This window comes from Pristis pectinata, chromosome 13 (assembly GCF_009764475.1).
Source record: "Pristis pectinata isolate sPriPec2 chromosome 13, sPriPec2.1.pri, whole genome shotgun sequence".
Taxonomy (NCBI): domain Eukaryota; kingdom Metazoa; phylum Chordata; class Chondrichthyes; order Rhinopristiformes; family Pristidae; genus Pristis; species Pristis pectinata.
The window spans coordinates 38,448,162-38,475,055 of NC_067417.1; the positions used below are offsets into that span (position 1 = coordinate 38,448,162).

The window sequence follows — 26,894 nt, forward strand, 5'->3', positions numbered from 1 at the left end:
ATTTGTTAATGTCATCCACAACACAAAGTGCCTCCTTGTACACAACTGATACATTTAAACATGCAATTTCTCGTAAGAATCAAAGTATGGGGACTTTAGGAAGGCAGTACATTTTATTTCCTAGTCTTGAGATGTTTTAGTAAAGCAGAAGTGATCTGCGATTAACCATAAATTATAATCCCAACAAAATAACCCCCTTCCCTCAGGAATCTATTATTAAAATAATCCATCTCCCAAGTTTTTTTTCCTAAAGGAGAATGACTATGAAAGTAAACTCTTCTCAATCTATTATAACATTCTGTTTAGTGCATACCCTCCACTGATATTCCCTCATAATTCTGATAACTTGCACAACTGCACCCTCATGTGCCATTTTCACTCTCCACCTTCAAATTACATATTTGCCTTATTGTTACCATAACAAATATAATGGATCCTTGTTTGCTGCTTGTGGAACATTATAATGAAAGTAATGTCCTGGATATTCTAATAATCCATCCTGGATGTATTCTAAATCACCCTTATCCGAGTCTATCCCAGTTAAAAAAGTTATAATTATTCTGAGTCAGAATACTATTTCTGCTGCAGAATTCTAAAAGATTTACAACTTTTTTTCCTCCCACTGAAATTAAAGATCCTTTCCTTTTAGTTCCTAATAAATTCAAACGAACTCCATCAGGGCATAATCAGTAGAATTTGATAGTGCTAATTAGATTCTTAACATTACACCAATTTCCCTTCTCTACTACTGGAAGTTATGAGAAATAAATATTTCCAACTAAATTCTACAACTTTATTTAGCCACTACAACTCTGGTTCTTCATACGTCTCAGTAAAATGAAGAAAAAAGTGGACTTTTCTTATTCTTTCTTTCAATATCCTTCACACGTACGTATGTCCTATTGTCTCTTTCACATCCAGAAATGTCTTATTCTTTCTTTCCTAGCCAGGTATATCTTTTTTTTCTCCGCTCTATATTGCTAACGTTGATCATCTACTTACGTATAGCCCTTTGTAGCCAACATAACAAGCTTATTGTTCTAAGGTGTGTAACATGATGTACTTATTCTAAACACTTCTGCCTTTGGGTCCATTCATCTTCTTCAGGAGCCCGTTTGGTTTAGAAGGTGCCCTGGCTGAAGACCTAATCCTGCCACAGAGCCCATATTAGAACACACAAACCCTCCCTCCCACTTCCTTCACTAAGGCATGTATTGATGGGTCATGTCTCTTTCTTGCTAACTGAACTGAAGCACAATTTTTCACTTTGATACTAACGATCACCCTTGTCTCGTAAGCATGGAAGAAACCACAACCAAAGCCCATCCTATTGCTCGGTAAACATATTATTGCTTGGTAAACTCAGCTAATGAAATACAGCAGAAAACTTTCACTCTAATTAGCTACTGCAAGCATCTTCCTAGAATGCAGCTATTCTCTAATTACATTCACAAATATGTTTTTCAACACAGTACATTATACCTCGAACTAAAACATGGTATGGTGTGCAGTACCAGTTACTAGTCTGTTGGACCAGTAACTCAGAGGGCTGGACCATTAATCTGGTTCAATTCCTAACAAGACAGTTTGAGAATTTGAATTCAGTTTTAAAAATCTTAAAATGAATACCTAATATCAGTACGAGCATGAAGCTGTCATACTGTCATGAAAACCTGTTTCCAAAATGAAAGAAACTTTTTCTTTTAATGAGAAAGAAACCTTGAAGCTTGTCCATTCTCCACCTGAAGTGGGCATCAAGAAACCCAATTGCATCAGATTTTAGGAGTACAAATAAACAGTTCCTCTGTTACCACAAGGCAACTGGAAATGGCCAATAATCGCAAACAAATGGAACCCAAAAATTCAAAAGAATGCAAAGTTTACGCTTAATTTAGTTTTCAAGTCACAAGCAAGCCTTGGAAAGATTTAACTGTCATCATGGAACAAGATACGTTCAAAGCCCAGTTAAAAACAGTTACTTTAATCATTACATTCCATGTTTCAAGGCCAAGTCAAAACTCTAAGATCCTATAATTTAAGTCAATAGGCAGTTTTCCTGACTTGTGTGGATAGGTTTTCAACATTTGTAGTAAATGCATAAAAATTCCTTAAAATAATTTCTAGGACTATCATGTAAAATCAGCATCAATTTGATCCGATTGTGTGGCTTACCCAACTATTGTTGAGATGTCTGGTGGTCTTATGCTTTTTTCACACAGTTCAACTTGCTCACTTTCTTGAGGTTCTAGAATCAAAATAGACACTTCATCACATAAAATGTGAAGATTATTTCTATTCACTTCATTGTTTTTTTGCAATCATTATCCCAAAGACAGTGTTGCCCTGATGAAGTATGATTACAATTCAACTTCCTTTCAGGGATACCAGAATGGTAAAAGACAAACTACATGGATATTGGTCATTTCCTGCCTGGCAATGCCTAGTTTTTAAAAAAAAAAGCCACATAGCTAATCTGCAATTGTCCTTTTTTGTTAAAGAAAGAGGGTACGGATACTGAAATTCAACAGTAACCCTTGTTCATCCGTAACCATTGTTCATTCAACCAGAAGATTCACGTTCAACAAATATCCTTATAATCTATACTAGCTATAATGCACAAGGGGTGTGGAATAGGCTTATAATGCAAAATATCACTGACACTTAAAATTTAGGCAACAACATAATTTAAGCCATCTGGGTTTATGCTTAGGCTGTACTAGGTCATAGGCTTTATGGTTAGTTGTAAAATCCAGGATCAGAATACAACAAACCAAAAGGATATCAACATTGTCCAAGAATATTAACATGCATGAGAGAAACAAAACCTTTTGTAAATAAAATATTTGAGAAATGTAGGCCATCTCAATAAGTCCACAAATACCTGTTGTATAGTCGAGCCTCTGTTGCATCGCCTTTTCAAACTCTGAAACACTTACTTTCTTCCGCTTATGGATCTTATGGTCTGCGGGCAAATTCTGTTCTTCAGTATCCTCTGCTGGCAAACTTAAATCAAACCTGTCACTATTAATGAAACAATGGAATCATTTAAAACAATATGTTTTGACAATCAATTGTATACACATTTAACTTGCTTACAACACAAGTTGGTCTGAAATTCATTTAATAGCTCAGTTTGAGTGTGCAAGACTAGGTAGTATTCCCCATGATCTTGGTCTGCACTCATCCAGGGTGATTAGTAGGAACTCCTTAGGGTTTCTAGCAGACCTGATCTAATGACCCTTACTCGATTGATTGCACGTGCAGATAGGAGCAGGAAGTACCTCACAAAGTTAGACAACCTACTTACATTCAATGCCTTGGTTCACATATAAATAAGGATCACTTAAACACCTCGACCCAATGAGAAATGAGGCATCACTGAATGTGGTTCTAGGGTATGTGGTAGGTCATGTCCTCAGGAGAAGATCATTGTTCAACAAGTTTTAACTCTAATGAAGAGGGACAAGTTGGACTCAAAAGTAGAACTTCTTAAGTGAAGGACTAACTTCAATGAGATGAGAGAGGATTTGCCAGGGGGCAGATTCTGTCTGACCAATTTGATTCAAATTTTCAGAGGTAACAAAATGTACTGATGAGGGCTGTGATTTATAATAGTCTACATGAATTTCAGTAAAGCCTTTGACAAGGTCCCACATGGGAAATTGGTCCAAAAGGTTAGAGCCCATGGAATTGAGGGCAAATTGGCACATGATAGGTAATAGCAGGCTAAGGACGATGATAGAGAATTGTTTTTATGGTTGTGACTAGTGGTGTGTAATAGGGGTTAGTGCAGGGACCCTTCCCTTTTGTTTTATATATCAACAATTTGGATATGAATATAGGATGTATGATTAGTAAGTTTTCAGATGACATGAAAATCAGTAACGTTGTTGATAGCAAGGAGGATAGCCATAGGCTACAGGATGATATTGATCTGTTGGCAGGATGGGCAAAGCAATGGCAGATGGAATTTAATCCTGGTAAGTGTGAGGTGATACACTTTGGGAGGACTAATAAGGGTAGGATATACACAATGAATGATAGAGAAGTAGAAATATTTCAGGTATAGGATAGGTACATTCCCAAAGGGAGAAAGTTAGGGGAAACCAAATCGAGAGCTCCCTAGATGACAAAAAAATGGGTATGACAGATTTCACATTGAAAATTCAAATTAGGCTGAAAAAAAAAGCTGAGAAGTAATTCAGAAAATAAAGTGCGTAAAGAGAATATGAGAAAATAGTTGAAGTGAAATTGAACCCAGAAGATTTTATTTGAAAGAAAAGGCATATAAATATGAAATCTACAGCAAGAAGATTAGGGTCAAGTCAATACCAAGGAAGTGGTCTAAGGGAAGACTCATGAGATGACTGGAATACTGTTGTCTTATATCTTTACAAAGAGGATGTTGCCAAAAATCTCAGTAGCAGAGATAATAAAGAAACTATTCGAGGTGAAGATTGAAAAGGTGCTATAAAAGCTGGTGTGCTTAAAGTAAACATGTCACGGTATGGATAGGATGCATTTTAGGTTGCTGAGGCAGGCATGGCTACTGATTGGATAAATATCATTATCTTCTGATCCATTCTGGATGCAGGGGAGGTGCCAAAGAACTGACCGGAAAACACCCACAATCAAAAAGGGGTGCAAGGACAACTCTGGAAACAAAGGCCAATCAGTTCAACCCCAGTGGTGGGGAAGCTTTTAGAAACAATAATCAAGAGGAAAGCAATAATAAGCACTTGATAAAAGAGGGCCGGCACAGATTTATTAAAGGCAAATTGTGTTCAGTTAATCTGAGTGAAATTTTTTTGATTAGAAGATTGATGAAAGGAAGGGAGTAGATACCACCTACATGGATTTTCAAAAGGCATTTGACAAGACCAACATGAAAGGCCGGAATGCAAGGGTCAGTAGCAACACTGATAAAACTTTGGCAAAAGGATAGATGGTAGAGTTGCAGCAAAAAGTTCTTTTTCAGATCGGAGGATGGTGATCTCCAGCGATCAGTACTCATATGGGTGTGCAAGAGAGAATCTCTTAATTTACAGATGAAATAAAACTTAAGAGCTATGGTGAATAATAACAAACCAAACAAACATAAGCTGGCAGAATGGTTAGATACACTTCAGGTGAAATCTAGATAAGTAATACATTTTGGCAGAAAGAACAAAACAAGATGATATTGACTAAACCATAGTTTTAAAGGGTGTGTAGGGTACATATGTGCAAAAATCTTTGAAAGTGGCAGGACATGTTGAGTGAGCAGGTAGTAAAGCACGTAGGATAGAGGCATAGAGCACAAAACAAGGCCTGTTATGTTGAACCTTTATAAAGTGCAGACTGGGTCACAACTGAAGTACTGTTTCAAATTCTAGTCGCCACACTTTAGGTCTAAAGGGAGACCACACTTTAGGTCTAAATCCTACAGGGAGATGTTCAGAGATTTACTTAAATAGTTCCAAGAAAGAGTAATTTCATCAGAAACTAGAATCCTCGTCAATAAAAGTCAGAGGAAATTTGATATAGGTGTACAAAATTATAATAGATTCAGATGGGGTAAGTAGAGAACAATTCCCATTACGGATGATTCAAGGACCAAGAACATAAATTTGGAAGTGATTAAAACAAAGAGAATTGGATAGGCAGTTGGGAGAAAATACTTTACATAGCTTCAGGGAAAGAACGGAAGATTGAAACTGGAGGGATTAGCCCATGAAGAGCCTATGCGTCTCAATGGATCTAATAGACCCTTTTGCTTCCATAACACTTCACTGATACAAAATCTTTCCTTGTAGGAGCATCATATCCTGCATCAAAGAGAGGAGTTTTAAAGAGGAGTTCTGTCAAAATCAATGTCAGGAGTTCTGTATAATAAATAATTTGTATACCTGTCAGACTGCAATTTTGTCTTGAGTTGAGATGTCTTTTCCACAGACTTTTTCATTTCAGAAGTCGTAACCTTAACCAAAGAGGATTCCAGCTCTATTTAAGAAAGCAGTACACTTTAAAAATGTGCACTCTTAATCCTACTAATGCAATGAAAAGATCAGTACACAATAATAGTAGTAGTTATCTGATCTTTGAATGACAGTTCAGTTGATGTAACTAGTAGATAACTAAGGATGACTGGCCACGGTGGCTGGTCCAACAGAAAGTCAGTTAATTGCAGAATTATTATTGGCCCAAGCCAGTGCATTGGAGAAGTTACTAAAACATGTTGCTCCTAATATTGTACTATCTGATAGCCTTGGTTGGAAGGGGAATCACTATGGATATTAATTCAGGTCTTAGCTGTAATTTAACACATTGGGTCATTGAACTTCAAACAGGAGTGAGCAAGGCAACATTTGAAAAGCATCTTGATGACCACTGAAATTGACAACATATATTGATAACATTTTCCCCTTAACTTACTAGTAACTGTCTATGCATTAGAAATTGTTAATTTCAACAGGCTTAGTAGAAATGCAGCATTGTGTAATACACTCATTTTGTCTTTTTTTAAAATGGTAATCCGGGCACCTTTTAGATACAGCCAGTATTTAAAAGATGTCAAGATCACTATTTAAAAAAAAACAAAATAAATTGATTTCAAGTATTCATCAACATTGTTCCCCATGTTCCATTGACCAGCTGCCAATCCAAGAACTTTATATCTTAGCTGAAACTACCCTAAGCAGCCTCTTCAACATTGATATTCACCTCCACTGAACAAAGCCTCACTACATCCAGTGAACTCCTGTGAGTCACACACTATGAGCAAACTGCACAGTTGTGAGCAGTTAGCACAACGCTATTACAGTGCCAACGACCTGGGTTCAATTCCGGCCGCTGTCTGTAAGGAGTTTGTACGTTCTCCCTGTGTCTGCGTAGGTTTCCTCTGGGTGCTCTGGTTTCCTCCCACATTCCAAAAAAACAAAAGATGTACAGGTTAGGAGTTGTGGGCATGCTATGTTGGCACCGGAGTGGTGACACTTGCTGGCTGCCCCCCAGCACATACTCAGTAATACAAAAAAAAAACATTTCACTGTGTGTTTCGGTATAAATAATATCTCATTACCTTAAACTGCCTGGGTAGGCTTAAAAAAAATTAATCTCACTTCTCAACCCATGCCAAAGTCTCATTGGGGGTAAAGATCCTTACCAAGTAATCAAATTTCCTTAGAGCTGAGATATTTAAACTTAGAGTGGAACTGAACTTGCTTTAGTAAGGGCTAGAGGCTATCGAAAAGGATAGAACCTTTGGATTCACCTTCAATTTCAAATCAATGAAGACAGAGATCAATAAAAATAAACAATATGACTAATATGAGTCTAATCATTTCAGATCACACAATAATTGCCACTTAATCAAGACAGGTGCCCAGGAAATTGCACCCATTTTCATTTGAGCCACAATACAACTTCCATAAATCAGGACACTCTGATACGATTATATTGATAGTCTCCGCTTTTTCAACTATTTAAATGCAAAATCCCTGCATTAAAAATTCCTGTGCTGTCTTTTTTTTCCCCCAAATTCATTTTTCAGTATGTGTCACTGGGAAGGCTAACATTCATTGCCCTTCCCTACTTGTCCTTGAAAAGGCGGTGATGAACTATCTTTTTGATCCAATGAATTCCTTCAGGTGTTTCAAGATTTAAACCCGATTACAACGATGATATATTTCCAGTAAGGATGGTGCAAGATTTGGAGAGGAACTGCAGACAGTGGTGTTCCCATGTACCTGCTGCGCTTGTTCTTGGTGGTAGAGGTCATTGAGAGATGAACAAGTCAACAAGTCAAGTGGCTGCATTGCATTTGGTAGGTAGTACTGCAGATGTGGTGCGATACCAGTAGAGGAAAACAAGCATTTGGAAAGGTGGATGGGGCTCCAATTGAGTGAGCTACTTTGTCCTGAAACGGGTTGACCTTCTTGAGTGTTGCTGGAGCTCCACTAATCCAGAAGAGGCAAGAATTCCATCACACACCTGACTTGCACCATGTGGATGGTAGAAAAGTTTTGGGGTGTCAATGGTAAATCACTCACCTAAGGACACTCAACCTCTGGCCTGCTCTTGGGCTGTAGTATTTATCTGGCTGTGGCTGGTCCAGTTGTGGTGCTGGTAAATGGTGACACCTCAGATACTGATAGTGGGGGACTAGGCAATGGTAATGCCACGGAATATCAATGGTAAGTGGCCAGAGATGGTCACTAATTGGCACATTTATAATATGATTATCAGTAATTTAACTGCTGCCCTACCAGCATAACTTTAATAGAATTGAACATAGTGCAATCAAACAGACCCATTTCCGACCTAATGATGACAGGAAGGTCATTAATCAAACAGCTCCAAGATAGTTGTGCTTAGGACACTCCCTGAGGAACTCCTATGGCAAGAATGATTGACCTCCAACAACCATCTTCTCTCGTGAAAGGTTCCTGTATACAACCACTGGATTTCTTTCCCCTTTGATGACCATTAACCAGTTTTACAAGGGCTCCTTGATGCTGGATTTGATCAAATGCTGATGTCAAAGACAGATATTCTCACTTCATTTCTGGAATTCAGCACTCTGGTTTGTGTTTTACTCTTAGAACTTTGCCAGCCTATTCACAGATTCCTCTCTACAGAGATTGCATGACATTTATAAAGAGTGAACTGACAAAGATGACCTCCAAAAGAAATGAGTCGTATTAAATTTAAGTCCAGGCCTCTGGGTTACAGTCTGGTAACTTGATAATTGTACCACAGCCATTTTATAGTCTACAACTATAAAGATTCTATTGCTACCCACCAGTCTGTATGAATTTCTTCAGCAGTTGTCTTGGTGTGTAATCATCTAGGTTCTCCTGAGGGACTGCTTCTAAACACTTTGTTTTCCTCAATGCAGACATATTCTTTCTGGTTGAATGCTCTGCAGATGATCCAGCTGTTGCCTTTGACCAAAAAAGTTAGTGTTATTAAGGAATATAGATTGTAGAACCTGTTTCAGACTTCATCAATTGTCTCAGATCTTAGAACTTCACCAGCATATTCACACATTAACTTCTACGGACACTGCAATACAGTGGAAAAAGGACAGAAGATGACCATAAAAACTTATTTAGGTACTTGTTTAACACCTTTCCAATTCCACAAAGGCTTGCAGGATTTTAATCTCATCTTCAGGAGTTTGCCAAGCCATTGAACAACAGAATCTCCAATGCTTTTATGGATTTTTGATGCCAAGGCTCTATGGAGCGTCTTTTGGAGTACCTTGAACATTGTAAACTAATCATTGATCCTATTGAGGAACTACCAGGTTTTGACATGTTGGAAAGACTGCTGCAGGTTCATCTGCATCTCAAGGATTTAACCATATCCACTTCAAAGAGAAAGTGAAGCAAATAACTGGGTATGACTATGGTCGCCCAGCACAATAACGGCAAATATCTCCCTCATTCTTTTGTTGGCATTCTAACAGACAGCTATCAGCTGATCACTGGTGTGGATGCAAACAATCCAATTTGGACATTTATAAAAGAGTATACACCACATGAAAGAAACCCACCCAATTCCCCAACAATAAATCCAAAAGGTTCAGAACGTCACTGGAATAAACTAGTATAATCGCTGGATATAACTTGTGTCTTTTTTTTGTTATTCATTGTCAGGATCTGAACATTGTCAGCAAGGCCAGCATTTATTCCCCATTCCCAATTGCCTTTAAGCCACGTTCTTAAACCCCTGCAGTTCTCTGGTAAAATGTACTTCTGATGCTGTTGCATAGGGAGTTCCAGGATTCAGGGTCAGTGACGATGATGTACCAACGACGTATTGCAAGTCAGGGTGGTGTGTGACTTGAAGGTGAATCTGTGGGCAGTGATGTTCCAATGCCCCTGTTCACCTTGACCTCATAATATACCTCATTATGACCTTGCACCTCATTGTCTACCTGCACTGCACTTTCTTGGTAGCTGTGACACTTTACTCTGCATTCTGTATTGTTTTACTTTGTCCTACCTCAATGCACTGTGTAATGAATTGATCTGTATGAACAGTATGCAAGACAAGTTTTTCACTGTACCTCGGTACAAGTGACAACAACAAACCAATTCCACCTTGTCCTTCTCGGCTGTTGAGGTTGCAAGTTTGCAATATGTTGTTAGAGTAGCCAGAGTGAATGAATCTTCTAGAAAGAATGCATTTTCTAGATAGTACCCTCTGCAGTTGCTCTGCATCACTAGTGGAGAGAATGAAATTTTAGGGTGGTTGGAGTGATCAAGTGGGCTGCTTTGCCTTGAATGAAGTCAAGATTTTTGAGAGTTGTTGGCACAGCACTCATCCAGGCAGAGTACTCCATCACAATCCACATGGAAAGGCCCAGGAATGTCAGAAGCGAGTTACTTACTGCAGGACATCCAGCCTCTGACAGCATTTATGAATGTTGCCAGCTGAGAAACTCCAGTTGCATTTCTAGTTAAAGATGACCCCCTTGAATATTGATAGTGGGAGAAATTGGTGATGAAATGCTGTAGAATATTAGAGCTGGGTGGTTAGATTCTTTGTTGTTGGAGATGGTCTTTATCTGGCACTTCTGTTTTACGAATGCTATCAGCTCATGCCTGGATATTGCCTTGGTCTTGCTGCTTGCAGACATGGGCCATTTTGTTTATGGAGGTTCATAAATGGAATTTGCAGTCATCAGCAAACATTCCCACTTCTGACCTTATGTTGGAAGGGTAGTCATTAATGAGGGAACTGAAAATGATTGGGCCTAGAATACTGTTATGGGGAAATTCTGAAGTGGTTTTGCTGGGGCTGGGATGATTAACTTCTTTTAACCACAACCATCTTCCTTTGAGGGAGATATGATTCCAGCCATTGGAATGCTTTTCCCGTAATGCCCATTGACTTAAGGGCATTACCAGGATGCCCTGATAATCACCACTGGTCAAATATTGTCTTAAAATCACAGGCAGTTAGCTTCAAGATCTCGATTCTGACCAAGGTTAGGACCAAGACTGTGATGGTCAGGACTATGTACTATGAATAAACTAGTGCCATGTGAATTTTCATCTCCAGTTGATTAAGTAAATGAGGCCTTCAGAACTGCTGCTCTCCTTCACCCAAGCAGCTAACTAGATTAACTGCTTCCAATTTCTCTCTCAAGAAGGAAGAGTGTACTCACTGACCAAGAGTTCAGTACAGGCAACCCCGCCATTATGGGGGCAGGGTTACCATTCTTAGAAAATGGTCTAATTCATGATTTTCTGTAACACAAAGCTGTGTCATCTGTGCATGCATCAAAAAATGCCAGTTAGAAAAAAATTGTGTTAATAAATTTTTAGAGCATTAATTTTTTTCCTATCTCAAATTTTTGGGCAATGATTTGTGAATTCTGCAAGTAAGAATTTCCATAACCCAAAAAGCCAGAACGCAGAACTCACCTGTATCCTGGTGTATTAATGCACAGCATCAGCTGTCCCATGGGGAGACACTATCAAAGCTTACAAAATGCTTTTTTTAAGGATTAGCAGCTAACCACCACACAGCAGTAAAATAACACTGATGTGTTAGGATTGAATAGAAAGAAAGTGACTTGTTACATACTGCAATTTGTTTCCGAGATTGTTGGACTCTTGCTTTCATTTGGCTACGGAGAATCATATGCGGAGACTGTGGCATTGAGACATCAGTGAGCTTCTTTGGATTACCAATGCTTTTTCGTAATCTACATTTTAAAGAGAAAAAGAATTAACACAATCCAGCTAAAAGTATTGTATACGTGTCACATCTGTTAATCAGGCTGTAACTGGTTAAGATAGTTGCAAAGTCTTGCTGAAACAAGAGCTTGCCACAGGACATGTCATGAATATCCATGCATGTAGTTACGGTGGTTCCTGAATCACCTACAAGCAAAGATGAGTCAGATCGGTACAGTAAAATATTTGTGTATCAGCAACTCATCAAGGACTTTCACAATCTGAAGGAAACTGATGGGCCAACTTGGACAGCCATAGGACCCGGACCTGCTGCAACTTGCCTACTGCCACAACAGGTCTACAGCGGATGCAATCTCACTGGCTCTCCACTCTGCTTTGGAGCACCTGGACAACAGCAAAACATACATCAGTCTGCTGTTTATCGATCACAGCTCGGCGTTCAACACCATCATCCCCTCAGTATTAATCACCAAGCTTCTAAACCTGGGCCTCTGAACCCCACTCTGCAACTGGATCCTCAACTTCCTCATCGGGAGACCACAGTCAGTACGAATCGGTGATAATAACGTCTCGCTGATAATCAACACAGGTGCACCTCAAGGATATGTGCTTAGCCCACTACACTCTCTGCACTCATGACTGTGTGGCTAGGCACAGCTCAAACGCCATTTGTAAATTCCACTGTTGATGGTAAAATCCCAGATGGTAACGAGGAGGCTTACAGGAGAGAGATAGATCAGCTGGTTGAGCGGTGTCACAGCAACAACCTCACACTCAACATCAGAAGACTAAGGAATTGATTGTGGACTTCAGGAAGGGGAAACCAGGAGAACACACACCAAGTCCTCATGAGGGGTCAGCAGTGGAAAAGGTGAGCAGCTTTAAGTTCCTGGGTGTCAACATCTCCAAGGATCTGTCACATTAATGCAATCACAAAGAAGGCATGCCAGCAACTCTACTTCATTAGGAGTTTGAGGAGATTTGGTATGCCTCAAAGACTCTTGCAAATTTCTACCGATGTACAGTGGAGAGCATTTTGACTGGTTGCATCACAGCCTGGTATGGAGGCTCCAATGCACAGGATCGCAAGAGGCTGCAGAAGGTTGTAGACTCAGCCAGCTCCATCGGGGCACAACCCTCCCCACCTCCGAGGATACCTTCAAGAGGCGGTGCCTTAAGAAGGTGGTATCCCTCATTAAGGACCCTCACCATCCAGGACATGTCCTCATTATTACCATCAAGGTAGAGGTACAGGACCCTGAAGACCCACACTCAAAGATTCAGGAGCAGCTTCTTCCTCTCCATCAGATTTCTGATCAGTCCAGGAACCCATGAACAATACCTCATTGTTTTTTTTTTCTGCACTTTTTTTTGTAATTTATAGCTGTTTATGTCTTTGCACTATACTGCTGCTGCAAAACAACAAATTTCACATCATATAAGACAGTGATGATAAACTTGATTCTGATTCATAGCAGCATTAACGAGGCTCAAGAGCAAGTTGCTCAGTCAGTTTCTGTAGCTGCAAAACACATATTCAAAAATCATAGTTCTGAGATACTGAATACTTTAATCAAACACTTTAGAACGCTCAGTCCTTCTGAGTGTCATTTTTCAACTTACTTCAAAAGCGGTACTATTACTATATTTAATATTATAACTATTACAATCCTGAGAATAGTAATTGGTAAGAAGAGAGAACTGAAGTGACATACTAACCTCTGTTTACCTGGACGTACTATGCTCTGTGGAGCCTCTTCAGCAATCATACGCTTAATTAGAGTGCGCACTGTAACATCTTCAGGTAAAGAATCCATCGTCTTGACCAGAAAAATCCGTCTGTTTAAAACATTTAGTACAAGTACTTTTCTCTGGCCAGTCATCAGTTACTAACCACAAAAATATGAGAAAATTTTGTTGTAATTTAAAAGTATATTGAAAACTCACTGAATACTATGTATCAGCTCTGCTTTTCAGACCAATTGTTTCATTCACAGGTATGGAAAATTCACATTTTCAATTCTGCCATTATTGTGTACACTGATGTAGAGATTTTCTGGATAGTTCTGTAACAAAACACAAATGAAATTCATGTATATATCTCTATTAGTGTTATATTTTGTTGCATTCTCATGTTGTTCAGTTTGTCTTAACAACCTGCAAAATAAAGCTGAAATGCCATGATTCTTCCCTCAAAAATACTTACTTTCTCCAGTAAGTTTATACTGCACAAATATATCCAATAATATTAACAAAAAAGTAAAGATGCAGAAGCCCAGGATTTAAAAAATACCTGATACTTCCAGTTCTTTTGACTATACTAAGACCACCATTTGATAAATACTGGGTTAAAGCACATCAGTTGCAATGCCTTCATGGTTGGAAATTTGTGATTACTCATCGATCCTTCACAGAAATGAGGAATGAATCATAAAGTGAAGCACAGATGATAATATTATTCATGAAATGCTGAAAAGTTGAACATTGGAAGTGTACCATTTAATAATAGACCTGTTAATATATGGAAAAAAACCTAATAAAGTAAATCAAACACAACAGCAATAACCGAATATTTACTAATTTCAGATATAAAATACTTTGTTTACTATTGCCACCAAGATGTAAATTTTGGCAAAGATTGCTTCCTTAACAATATTGGACAAAACTGGGACAAATTGAGAGGGATCTGAGAAGACACTAGACAAAGACAGGTCTCTCTTTTTCTAGGGTTGTGGAGGGAGGGAGGGGGGAGGGAGGGAGGGGGGAGGGAGGGAGGGGGGAGGGAGGGAGGAGGGAGGGGGGAGGGAGGGGGGAGGGAGGGGGGGAGAGGGAGGGTGGGGGAGAGCTGAGGGTTGAGGGAGGGAGAGGGAGGGTGGAGGGAGAGCTGAGGGTTGAGGGAGGGGGGGAGAGGGGGGAGGAGGGGAGAGGGGGGAGGAGGGGAGAGGGGGGGAGGAGGGGAGAGGGGGGGGGAGGAGGGGAGAGGGAGGAGGGGAGAGGGAGGGGGGGGGAGGAGGGGAGAGGGAGGGGGGGGAGGAGGGGGGAGGGAGGAGGGGGGAGGGAGGGGGGGGAGGAGGGGGGGGAGGAGGGGGGAGGGAGGGGGGGGAGGAGGGGGGAGGGAGGGGGGGAGGAGGGGGGAGGGAGGGGGGGGAGGAGGGGGGAGGGAGGGGGGGGAGGAGGGGGGAGGGAGGGGGGGAGGGAGGGGGGAGGAGGGGGAGGGAGGGGGGGAGAGGGGGGGAAGAGGGGGAGAGGGGGGGAAGAGGGGGAGGGAGGGGTACGCGGTGCCCCACAGGCGGCGTCGCCGCGGGTGTGGGGGGGGGGGGTGTCAGCGTCGGTGTCGAGGAGGTTTGGTGCCGAGGCCAGTATCCGATGCGCGACGGTTGGGCTCCTAACCAGCAGCCGCTCCTGTCTATCATTTTAACGGTGCATTCACCTTGGGAAACGTCGACTGATGAGGCGACAACGACGACCTCTCCAACGGACTCACAGCCCGACTACGCGCCCGGACCCACTCGCGGTCCCGGCACCGAGCAGCCGCTCCCGACCTCTCCCGCTTCACGATTCAACCAAACGTCGCGATAACCTGGCGGCGGAAGTGCGGGTCTCTACCTCGCAGTGGCCGCTGGGACATGTAGTTCGCCGGCGGCGGGTCCTTGTTGACGGAGCACCTCACAGGGGGTTTGTAAAGCTAAGCGGGGTGGTTGTTGGAAATCTGAAATAAAATCAAAATCCACTGTAAAAAATCAGGCCCGATCTGCGGGGAGGGAAACAGCTGACGGTTAAGTCCCTTGACGTATCATCGGTTTTCCGATGAAGCGTCGCCTGTGACACAAGGGATTCTGCAGCTGCGGGAATCCTGTGTCTCTCCCTCCACAGACGCTGCCCGGCCCGAGCACCTCCAGCGTGTTCGGGTGCAAGTATTTAATGGTTTGCTGACGGTAGGGAGACAACTTCACTTGGTTTTGTTCTTTTTCGCTTTCGGACTCATTTTCCCTTCTGTTAGGATACAGCACCACACCCGAACCGAAAGAATGAAAACAATCTCTTGGGCTAAAGACGTAGAGGCGGCGGGAAAGGAGGAGGGAGCCAACTAGCTGAGCAAACTCAGTTTAAACATACTGAGATGGATGTTGTGTCAGCCGTGCATTTTGTGTTCGAGACGTGTGATTGCCAGGTTGACTTAGGTGGCAGTGTTCTGTGTCAGAACAGACGTATGGGTTGAAGCTTTATTGAGGATAGTGCAGAAAAGGAACTGGTATTTGTCCGCCGCATTAGTCAAGACTATTGTTTATCGCCATATGAACCACTTTTTAAATCTTATTTACCCGCTTTAACGTTCAATTATCTAAATCAACTTGAGATTTACATAATAATTAATCGGAATTAAGGATTTTACTAACAAGGAGAGAAACTGGAGTTGATCTCCTTGAATAGAGAGATTGATGGAGATGTATAAAATAGTGCTGGTTTGGATAGAATTAATAGAGAAATAAAAACTGTTTATATTAGAGGCCCAGAAGAGACAGACTTAAGTGATAGACAAGAAATCCAGTCGGTGGTTAATGGTTAAGTTACTCGATGAGGTCCAGGATTGGTGGTCCAGGGATGTGAGTTCAAGTTCACTTGAGTTACGGAATTGAAATTGAGTTCACTAAATAATTTGTAATCAAAACAAAAATTAAATAAATAAAGTTTCAATAATAATGACCATGAATGGACAGATTGTTACAATTTAAAAAGGGATAAAAGAGAATATTTGAGGTACATATGCATGAATTATTGAAAGCAGTTGAGCAGGTGGAGAAAATTATTTAAAGTAAAATGGGTCCATGGCCTAAATAAATGAATGCACACAAAGCAATTAAGTTATGAAGAACCTTTATAGAACTCATTCAGCCATGATTGGAGTATTGCATCTGGTTCTGGGCACCACAATTCAGAAAAGACATGAAGACCTTAGAGAGATTGAGTAAGAGATTTACTGAGTTCCTCCAGCACTTTCTGTGTATTGCACCAGATTCCAGCATCTGCAGAATTTTTTGTGTCTCTGCTTTACTAGAATGATTCTAGGTAGGAAGGACTTCATTTACATGGGTAGACTGGCAAGGCTAGTGGTGTAAAAGAGGATCTACTAGAGGTATTTAATGTCATAAATGTCTAGAAATTGGTGGAAAGATAAAAGACTAATGGACGTAAAATGATAATCAAAATAATCAAAAGCAACATGAACATTGTATGATGCAGTGATTGGTTAGAATCTAGAATGCCCTGCTTGGGCAATAGTGGCAACAAATTTAATCATAGTATTCTAAAGGAAACAAAATGTGTACTTGATAGGGAAAAAGGATGCAGATTAATGTGGGGAAGGCAGGGGAATGGGACAAGCTTGATTGCTCTTGCACATTGATGACAAAGACTTGTTGGGCCACGAGGCCTTTTTTCCATTCTGCAAACTTTCTGTGATTCTGGTTGATGTGAGTGGCTATAATTTAGTATGTACACCTTGAAAGTGTGATGGATGCAGATTCAATTGCAGTTCTCAAAGGGTTTGGATAATTATTTGAAGATAAGAATTTTTCAGAGCTATGAGAAAAGGACAGGGAATGACTGGATTGGTGTACAAAAGACGGACACAAATTCAACAGAAGGACAGGCCTATTTCTGTCCTGTAACAATTATGTATTTCTATGGTTCATAGGCTCCATTTTAACAATGAGTTATACAGAGACGAGAGGATAACTTTTCTCTTTCTGAATACTTCTTCATAACCCTTTATTATTTTAGAAAAAGAAATCTCCTGTCAGATCAGTTTTCAACATTATACATTAGTTACAAAAGTACAGAATACTCGAAGTACACAATTTGAGGATTGTCAGCTCTATTTGGAAGCATTCCTGGAGGCTTCATTCGCTATCTCCATCTGCCCCGCTCAGTCAACTTTTTCCTTCATCTTCAATATTTTATAATTAATAAGTGAAAATATCACAGCAAATGAAAAATACCTAATTGGCTATGATTTTCTTTTTCTATGTTGTTTGCAGCAGTCTCAAGGAGATTAATTATTAATTCCTGAAGGGTTGCCAATCCTACCCTGCTGCCTCCCTAAACAGAATTCCCATGAAAGGGATTGACCCAGAACATTAGTTCTATTTCTCTCTCCACAAATGCAGTCTGATCTGGTGATTATACACCTTTTTATTTTTATACTACATTTTGTTAACAATTAATACTTAAGTTTGTGAAAAAGGAAGAACTTAATTCAACATGGATTTAATCAAATTTATTTAAACCATATTTGGTGCAGATCATTAATCTAAATTTCTTCTTCCTCCAGTCCACTAAACCTGACCTGGCAAAGGTACCCTTCCAGTTAACTAATCTAGAACCTGGCACGGCCAAAATAAGTTATTTTCCACATAGCATGTGGCATAGTGCATGCCAGCTGCAACATGCCAGCCTATCTGGTCTGTGGATGCTTTAATCGTGGTTCAGTGCTGATTTTTCTTCCCACAATGGCATTGCAAAGGTTAAAGTTTAGAAATGCATCACCAGTTTTGCCATGGTATTAACTTCAGTCCAAAATCGTCATTTTCAGTAAATCAAAAAAACTACAGATGCTGGAAATCTGAAATAAACAGCAGGTCAGGCAGCATTTGTGGGAAGAGAAACAAAGTCCACATTTAAAAAGGTGTTCAGCACTTCTGTTTTTATCTTCATTTCTCGGGTTACATCTGTGTATAATTTTCAAGTATTTCCTGTATTACATTATTGTGAATGTAAAAGGATGTACAGTGGTGTTGTGGAGCCTTAGGGTAGGTGCTTGGTGAGCTAAGGCTGGAAAGGGAACACAATTATAAAAAATTGGTAGCTTTTATTTGATATTTACAATTGGAGCACAGAATGGGGAGAGGTGAAAAAACAAACCTCTCTTAGCAGGGTTGAGCAAAAAGAGGTATGAAAGAACATTTGTTTTTGCATGCCTATCCATGTGTTTTGTGGGAGCTACATTTAGCAGAAATCTTGGGATCTTGAATACATAATCTATGTTATTCGGGGGTGTTGGTGTCATTCAGGTAGAAATTATTCTGAGAACTTATCTACTTGCAAAGTGCTGTTCCCAGTGACTGAAAGAACTTGCAGCTCATCTGGGCTGACAAAGTGGTAGTAATGGGGGGATTGATGAAGGTGGTTGAAAGCTGGAGCCAGGTTATTGTCATTATGTTTGATTGGTGGAAAAAAATATTTTGTCTTCATGTTGAGAAAACTGCACAAATTCACAAATAATGTCTGCCAATAACTGCAGGTTTCAAGGAATGATACCCCGTCTCAGTTAATGAGCAGTTTACAGGCAGTATCTAATCACAGTGAGTTTGCTTGGTGAGAACCTCAGGTTGTTAAATTAACAATGTACATAGGCTGGTCACAGTGGAGACAGAACTTCTCACTGTGGTTATTGCAACCATGAAGGGAGTTACACTGGATAAAAACTACGATAGATTCTGGTCTGTCAAACTCTTGTGGAGAAAGTATCTTGGTCAATTACATGGAAACATGAAGTGGGAAAGTACTGCTGGGATCTGTTTCAAAGAAGCCTTAGATTTTTATAAATGCTGTTTGGAATCCTTAAATTCCCTTGCTTCAACTGTTTGTTTCTACATTGTGGCAATAAGACAGAATTCTGTGGTCTCCAGAAAGACTCTCATAATGTCTTTGTTAAAAGATTCTGCAGAAGACTCTATTTTGTTTTATTTTAAGATGAGAATTGCTGATTATCTATATTGGTCCATAAGACATCCCCAGGCAAGTGCAAACAGATTTGCTATTGTGTAATAATCTCATTGATATATTTTACCCTAATACTTAAAGAATATGGGATAGAACTGACGTGCCCATGAAATCTTAAGTGCAAAATTTTGTAGTAAAATTGTTGATCAATAGCTATTAATGGCATCAAACCCCCTTTGTGCTTGTAATAATTGCAATAAACAAACATCTTTTGGAGTGTAACATTTATATACATTATATATGTTCTCAGGATATTAGGCAATGCTTGCAAAACCACTTTTACTTTATTCATTTATTGTTACCCAGAGAGATTTTTTTAACCTACTCATTATTATCTTGAAGCCACCGAGCATTAAGAACAGGGTAGAGTATTTCCTGGGTTTTCACAGCAATCCAGCATCTGTTCTCTAACCACTCCATTTAATTTTCCAAATTAGCTGTAAAGTGTTGTTTATTTGAATTACAAAATATTGTGGAATATGAACAAGAATGAATGTTGTTGTGGTGAAACAGTAATGTGTTGTGTTTTTTTAATTTCAAACTATATCAATCTAATAATTTGTTTCCAGATTACATTTTAGGTGGCAATTCATCAATGCTTTCCTCCTTGTGCATTTAAGATCTACAATTAATATTATTTTTGTAACTGCTGATAGAGGCACTTTTTATAACTTTATGGGGATTTCAAATATTGGTAACTTTTTATTGAAATGATACTGCTTTTAAAATGTGACCAGAAATTTTATTTAAAATTTTAAATTTTGTAGAAGTACTTTTAATGGTCTTTTTGCAACACTAGTCTGGTCATGAATATGTTGTAAAAATGTAAATAGAATCTCGTTTTAATTTTAAACCCAGGCTTAATAGTGATTTCAGTGAACTTTGTTTTGTAGGAAACTTTCAGCATATTCTCAACTAGTAAGTACTTTTAAACGTACGCTTTGGAGGTGTTGGTGAAACCACTGAACTAATACTTTGTGCGTCCACTGCGGTGAAATTGAATCATAAAACTGCAAAAATTCCAACAGAAATTAGTGCAGACTTTACAGAAGATACAACGTGAGATTTTGGGCCAGCTATAATTAGGTTGCACTTATAACACTATATTTATTTTTAAGAAAATAAGTTTATTGCAAATAGTCTCACAAGTTTGGAGCAGAAAAGGGAGTTGTTTGACCGGAAGTAGCAGTGCAGGGCGCGCGGCATTGTGGGGGATGTAGTTCCGCCGCGCGGCCCGGGCTTTGCGGCGAACTCGGCGTTTGGGGGAAAAAATAAATAAAGTGGAAAGTTGCGGGGGGGAGAGAAACAAACACGGTGGAATAAGTGAGGCGGGAAAGCCGAGGCGGGGGAAGGGGCGCATCCGAGCGGCGGCGGCGGCGCGGGCCCCCGGGATCGCGGCGGGAAGATGCCGGGCTTCACCTGCTGCGTGCCCGGCTGCTACAACAACTCGCACCGGGACCGCGACCTGCGCTTCTACACCTTCCCCAAGGACGAGGAGCAGCGCCGGGTGTGGCTGCAGAACATCTCCCGCACCGGGGTGACGGGCTGCTTCAGCACCTTCTACCCCACCACCGGGCACCGGGTGTGCAGCGCGCACTTCCCGGGCGGCAGGAAGACCTACTCCATCAACGTGCCCACCATCTTCCCGCTGAGAGGGGTCAACGAGAGGAAGATCCGGAGGTACCGCAAGAAGCTGCCGCAAGCCGGGCCCGACGACGTCAAGCCCATCGACCTGTCCGGCTCCTTCTTCTTCTCTTCCTCCTCCTCGTCCTCCTCGCCGTCTCTGCCCGCGGCGCCCGCCGCCGCCTCCGCTCGACCCGAGGCTCCCGAGTGCCTGGATCACTCCTACTCGCTGTCCTCCACCACCACCTCCGAGGAGCTGCTGAGGAAACTCAACGAGCAGAAGGACATTATCGCGCTGATGGAGGTGAAGATCAAGGAGATGAAAGGCACCATCCGGCAGCTGAAGGTCAGCGAGGCGATCCTGCGGGAGGAGCTGAGGAACAAGGAGAAGTTGCTGTCCATGTCGGTGATCAGAAAGAAACACGGCATGTGACTGGATTTGCACTGACAGTTTGCAACGACTCGACCTGAGCAGCAGGAGAGAAACAACAAATACATCGGATCACGACCCGTGCTTGCACGGGATGTCAAGACGTTTTTCTGAGTGTGATGTTTGAGATCCGGTATAACGCATTTTTATACATGATATTGACACCACTTGCATAATTTCTGTGTTTGTCCCCGACAGACTGCATCCGTGGTTATTTCACACGACAGTACAGACTTGAGGTGCATTCTGCTTGTAGCAGTAATAATAATTTAACATTAGAAGTAATGAAGCAACAGGAAACCGAAAAAGATTCATTTTCGACACAAGTATTTGTCAGATAGGCTCTCGCATAAGAAAGCCAAGTGTATTAAGACACTGACAAGATAATTTACTATTGAGTATATGTTGTGAATCAATGCTTTTGTTTCATTATAATGATGCTATAAATTTAGTAGCTCCACATAGTTTGTATATTGCCCTCTCCGTGAAGTTACTGTACAACAATAACCATACGAAAATATAATAAATTACTCATTGGTTATACTTTGTAAATTGGTTTAATAAGATTGACTTTTTGAATTTTTAGTGTTTTAATACAACTGTAAGAATATAAATATGAACTATCAAATATAAAACAATGAGCTAACAAAATATAACTTCAGTATTCACAAACAGCAGGTATTAGATGGGTGTAGGTATTCTCTTTGCAAACCTCTCAATCTGTCAGGGCCCTCAAAACCAACCACTGACAAAAATTTTGCTCCTCCTTCCTAATATCTTTTTCCTTGACTTTTTTTTTCATTAGAGCCTCTGTTGAGAGCTTCTTGACAGTCTGTTGACTAATATTTCTGTACCATATTTTGTTCTGGGCATGATTTTACAAAGCACAAATCCTCACCTGCCATTTGAATGCCAATAATTAAAATATTTAAGTTTTAACTGAAAGTAAAGAATCATTTTCAATCTAGTCTCTACAGGAAGTTATGGAATTCACAAGTAGCAAGTTTATTAAAATAATTCATTAATGGCACCTTTATATTAGTGTCTGTTTGACACAATGAGATGAACATCAAAGCCTGTTCTGGAAACGATAACAATTAAAATACTTAAGTCTGGCAAATGATCACCAAATATTTTTATAGTACATAATCTGGTTTGAGAGTGTGTTGTATTATATAATTAAAATATATTTGTACTTGAAGTTTGTAAGCAATTTCTCAATAGGCCTTCTGAATATATGGAGTAATTAGATGCCTGCTGGTGCTACAAAATATTCTTAATAATGATTCAGAAAATAAACTCGAAACAAATTTCAAACAGTCCATATTGGATATGAGTTACTGAGGAGAGAGGGTTTTTGAATTATGAATTTTATGTTTGAATTTATGTTGCCAGCAGTTTTCAGTACAAAGAAATGTCTTTCTTTTTAATGCAATGCTGGAGGTAGTAACTGATAATGTCAGTTTTGAGGTTTTTGTTCACGAAATTGTGTTGGTCAGTTTCCTCTTATTCATCTTGGTTGCTGACTTGCTCACAAGTTGGGTTATTGCTGTCCAGGAAAAGGAAATCTGCCTTTACAGATGCACGATGAACTGTTTTGTATTTCTAGAATGTTCTGTTTTTATTTTTATGATTTAACATTGATGCAAATTGAAGCCATTGTTATGGAAGTCAGACTGAAGGGTTAATGGTTGTGACTCAAAATACTGCAAGTTTGGTATGAATTAAGTTGTAATTGTTTGCATAGTGCCATATGCTTTCAGCATAACTATTACAGTAGGCTATTTGTTATATTGATACTGTACTCCCTCATACTCGACATACTGGTCATTGATTGCAAATTGCTTGAGAATATCATTTGCGCATATTAAAGTGCTCCATAAGTTTTTCCTGCTATTTAATCAATACCAATAAATCAAATTGATTTCATGTTGTTGCTGGCATGTTAGAAAAATAATCATTGCTTCCAGTTCATTGAATTCAAACTGCCAGTGCCTCAAATATTAAAACACTCAAGCATTGGTCTAATTAAATACATTACAAATGAAATAAAGTCTGTTAAGTCACTGTCAATTCACTTTGTTTCTATTTATAATTAAAAAAAATTGTAAGCTCTTCCACTTTGCAGACTGCCTTGGGTTGACCTGATTGCACAATGAGGTGCTACATAAATGAAAGTTAATACAAAAGCAAGAAACACACTCGTAAATGCAAATTGTTTGGATACACGTTTTGGTGATGATAAATGACAGTCTTCACTATATGCTGATAAAAAGTGCAGAAGTGTATTAATAGGGTGTGATAATGGCAAAATAATACTGATGATGAGTACACTGGCTCTAGAATATCCCATAAAGTAACATGATGTTTGCAGCAATATTGCTGCAAATGTTAAGCTCAAAGTATCAACTACAGGAAACATTGATAATTGCAAGTTCACTAATCCATTTTTTCATGCATTAAACATTGCATTTCAATGGTTCAAAGAATTCTGGTGAACCTGAGCAGGTGAGGAACTTTTTTAAAGATGTATTTTTGCATTTTTTGTGATTAGAACAAAAAGGGGTTGTTTGATCATGCTTCAACATTCATTTCAGTAGATATAAACACATCATGGTAAATTTAAAGTTGCTCAAAATTTCTTAAAGAGAGTCCACAGAATTTACACAGTGATTAGAATTCTGGATCTAATTCAGAAATCAAATTAGCAATGAAAATTCTCTCATATCCAATTGCAATCTTGTAACTGCTATATTACTGTATCATTCAGATATATATTTCTCTTAAGATTACCACTTTCTTTCTATGTTTATCCCACCAAGACATAGATCTCTCTCTCTATTGGAGGACATGCTGCAAAATTCACAAGTTGGACGGAGCAAGATCTTTAATCATGCATGGCTTGTTCTCATGCAGTGGGCAAACCAAAGAAACTTGCATAGTTGACCTCTTGTTGCAATCATGGGTCTTGGTGACTGCAGACAGCACATTTCACTAAGTTTGCTTGTGACAGGCTGACTTGGGTACAAGGGAGGTTTAGGACTTTCCAAATGGTCGATTTCTCTTCTGCCCCTATGTGAGGCTGCTCAGTTGCCTTAATGCCCTTACTGACCCCACTGTCAAAATCTGCAAATTGCACCTGTCAAATCTCTTGTAGCAGTAATGCTGGCCAACTGTATCCTCACCTTCTGTATAATGAGCAATTTTCTGTAGTGGTATGACCATGCAGGGGGTGTCTGGTTACTGTTTCTTTTCTCCTTGGCTCTCCAGATGTCTGGTAGTGCTATTTCAGTGAGAATATATAAGCTGTTGACATATCTTGTCTAAAGGCAGCTAGTGATTCAGCGCTGGGTTGGTTTTTATTGCATGAACAGAATGTTCACAAACTTAGCACCGAAGTAACAAGGGGCGAGCACTGAGGTTTTAATGTAGGTGGGTGTGACCTCCCCATTTTGAATTTACAAGCTTGCAAATGATGTTATTTCAGACACAGGCTTCTTAATTTTGTTAATATGGCTGTTATAAGACAGTGTTCAGTCCAGATTTGCTCCAAGGCCAGCTAGATGTATGCAGTGAGTGACGTGGGTGTCCTTCCAACTGATGCTCAGCTTTTCAATGGTATCACATTTGCAGAGGTGGAAATTTGAGTTTGGTTTTAGTTGATTAGTGGCAAAATTGTGGCTCATTTCATTAAATCTACTTTCATTATTATGGTTAATTCAATACATTATGAAATGTTATTTTCATTGATGATATCAGAATATGAGAATGAAAAAAGGCCTTTCATTTTGTTTAGATCATTAAATTATTTGGTTCTTGCTTTAAAGCTTAATCTGCCAATTTGGGCAAAAATACAATGAGGCAATACAGCTGTCCTCAAAACAGAAGGATTTCCAGGAGCATCTTCGGACTTGTATGGTCTAATCTTTGATGCACAGTGTAGATTGCCTGCCTAAATATCTACAGAACTGGTACCCAACCCAAACCTCACATCCAGTGAATTTTCCCCACTGGTCCTACACAGTCTTTTAACCTTTTCCTCTCCACGGAATAACGCCATTCTGCAAGTCCTCTATGCCCACTGCTGACAAAAATGTACACAACTGACCAACATATATCAGGTGTAGTGCCTTGCAACCTGCAATGTGACAAAAAATACAGATGAAATTGGGGTGTTTAAAGGAAATTTGCAAGGTAGGTGCCTGGAGTGCGCTGCCATAGGTGGGTTTGGAAGCAGATACAACAGTGAAGTTCAAGAGGTATTTAGACAGGCACCCTCCATTCAGGGAATGGAGGGATATGGACCATGTCCCGCTCGATGGGATTAGTTTAATTTGGCAACTTGGTTGGCACGGACATGGTGGGCCGAAGGGCCTGTTCCTGCGCTGCACTGTTCTATGTTTAACATACCTTGCTGAATTCCGTTCCGCAAGATATCGGAACTAGACTAATAGAAAACTTCACTAATTCGAATTCTAAAGCGTTTGTTCTCAAGTGCTTCTAAAACCCACTAATCTTTGTTTTGACACTACAGTTTGTAATTATAATGTACTTCCAGGCCGGTAGTGTTCATGAATGTTTTAATAAGCATCAGGCCAATTGCCTAATTTCCAAATGTATTATAATAAGGAATGTATTGTCACTATTTGCTGTTATTCTCCAGTTATTCCTGTTTATCGAGACAAAAGTTTAACTGTAAACCTGTGTGACATTGTATTGGAAAAGCATGTCAACCACCATTTCAATTTCCCGTCTGCTCTGAGGTTTAAACGTACACAGAAAGTCAATGTTACCGCCCTGGTTCGTAAATTAATAAATTGCAACTGAAAAGCTCGCTTTGTATCGGCAATTGCAGAGGTCAGTTGTAGCTAACCTCAGCGCAGAGTGTAATTGAAATGTGTCGCTGCGCTCTGCATTAGATATGTATCATTCTGAGCCCAGTAACGTCAATCATTTTCGATTGGCAATATGGAAACAACATTCGCTTCACAAGAAGTGGTTTAAATAAATCCGAAAAGTCTGAAAGAAAATCTATAATATTTTATTGTTTTAAAAAGTATTTTAAATAATGTTTTATCTGTACATTAAAAATGCAGCATCATAATTGTGGATAGGAGCAAGTATAATTTAGTGAAACGTTAGTGACGATGTATGTCCTGCCGTTCACACCTCTTCATATCTGACAGTTCCAACGAAGATTAAAGTATCAGTAGTCCCATGGTTTCAGGCCATGTTTGTGCACAGAGAGGTGGTGATACACAAGGTGGTCTCCCACCAGCGATTGTTTCCTCCATAGGGGCAAACGCAAATCTGACCGCGTTTGGCAGGGCACCATAAACTGTTGAATAGTCAAATAGGCAGGCGTA

The 26,894-nt window shown here is 39.9% G+C and overlaps 2 protein-coding genes across 9 annotated transcripts in view; both read left to right on the plus strand.

Moving 5' to 3' along the window:
* Positions 1-15,129: 15,129 nt before the first annotated feature.
* Positions 15,130-26,894, plus strand: part of LOC127577102 (uncharacterized) — a 31,874-nt gene continuing 20,109 nt past the window's right edge. For all 8 annotated transcript variants that reach the window (XR_007957324.1, XR_007957325.1, XM_052027991.1 and 5 more), the window contains exon 1: positions 15,130-15,628. The gene's annotated coding sequence lies outside the window, so the exon portion shown is untranslated. The remainder of the gene's footprint in view (positions 15,629-26,894) is intronic.
* On the plus strand, positions 20,629-23,645 carry thap11 (THAP domain containing 11). The gene has a single exon (XM_052028008.1). The coding sequence runs from the start codon at positions 20,881-20,883 to the stop codon at positions 21,529-21,531; it is 651 nt and encodes a 216-aa protein (XP_051883968.1). The 5' UTR covers positions 20,629-20,880; the 3' UTR covers positions 21,532-23,645.

Excerpts from the sequence above, each read along its gene's own strand:
- thap11 (XM_052028008.1), top strand. The coding sequence starts at position 20,881 with ATGCCGGGCTTCACCTGCTGCGTGCCCGGCTGCTACAACAACTCGCAC.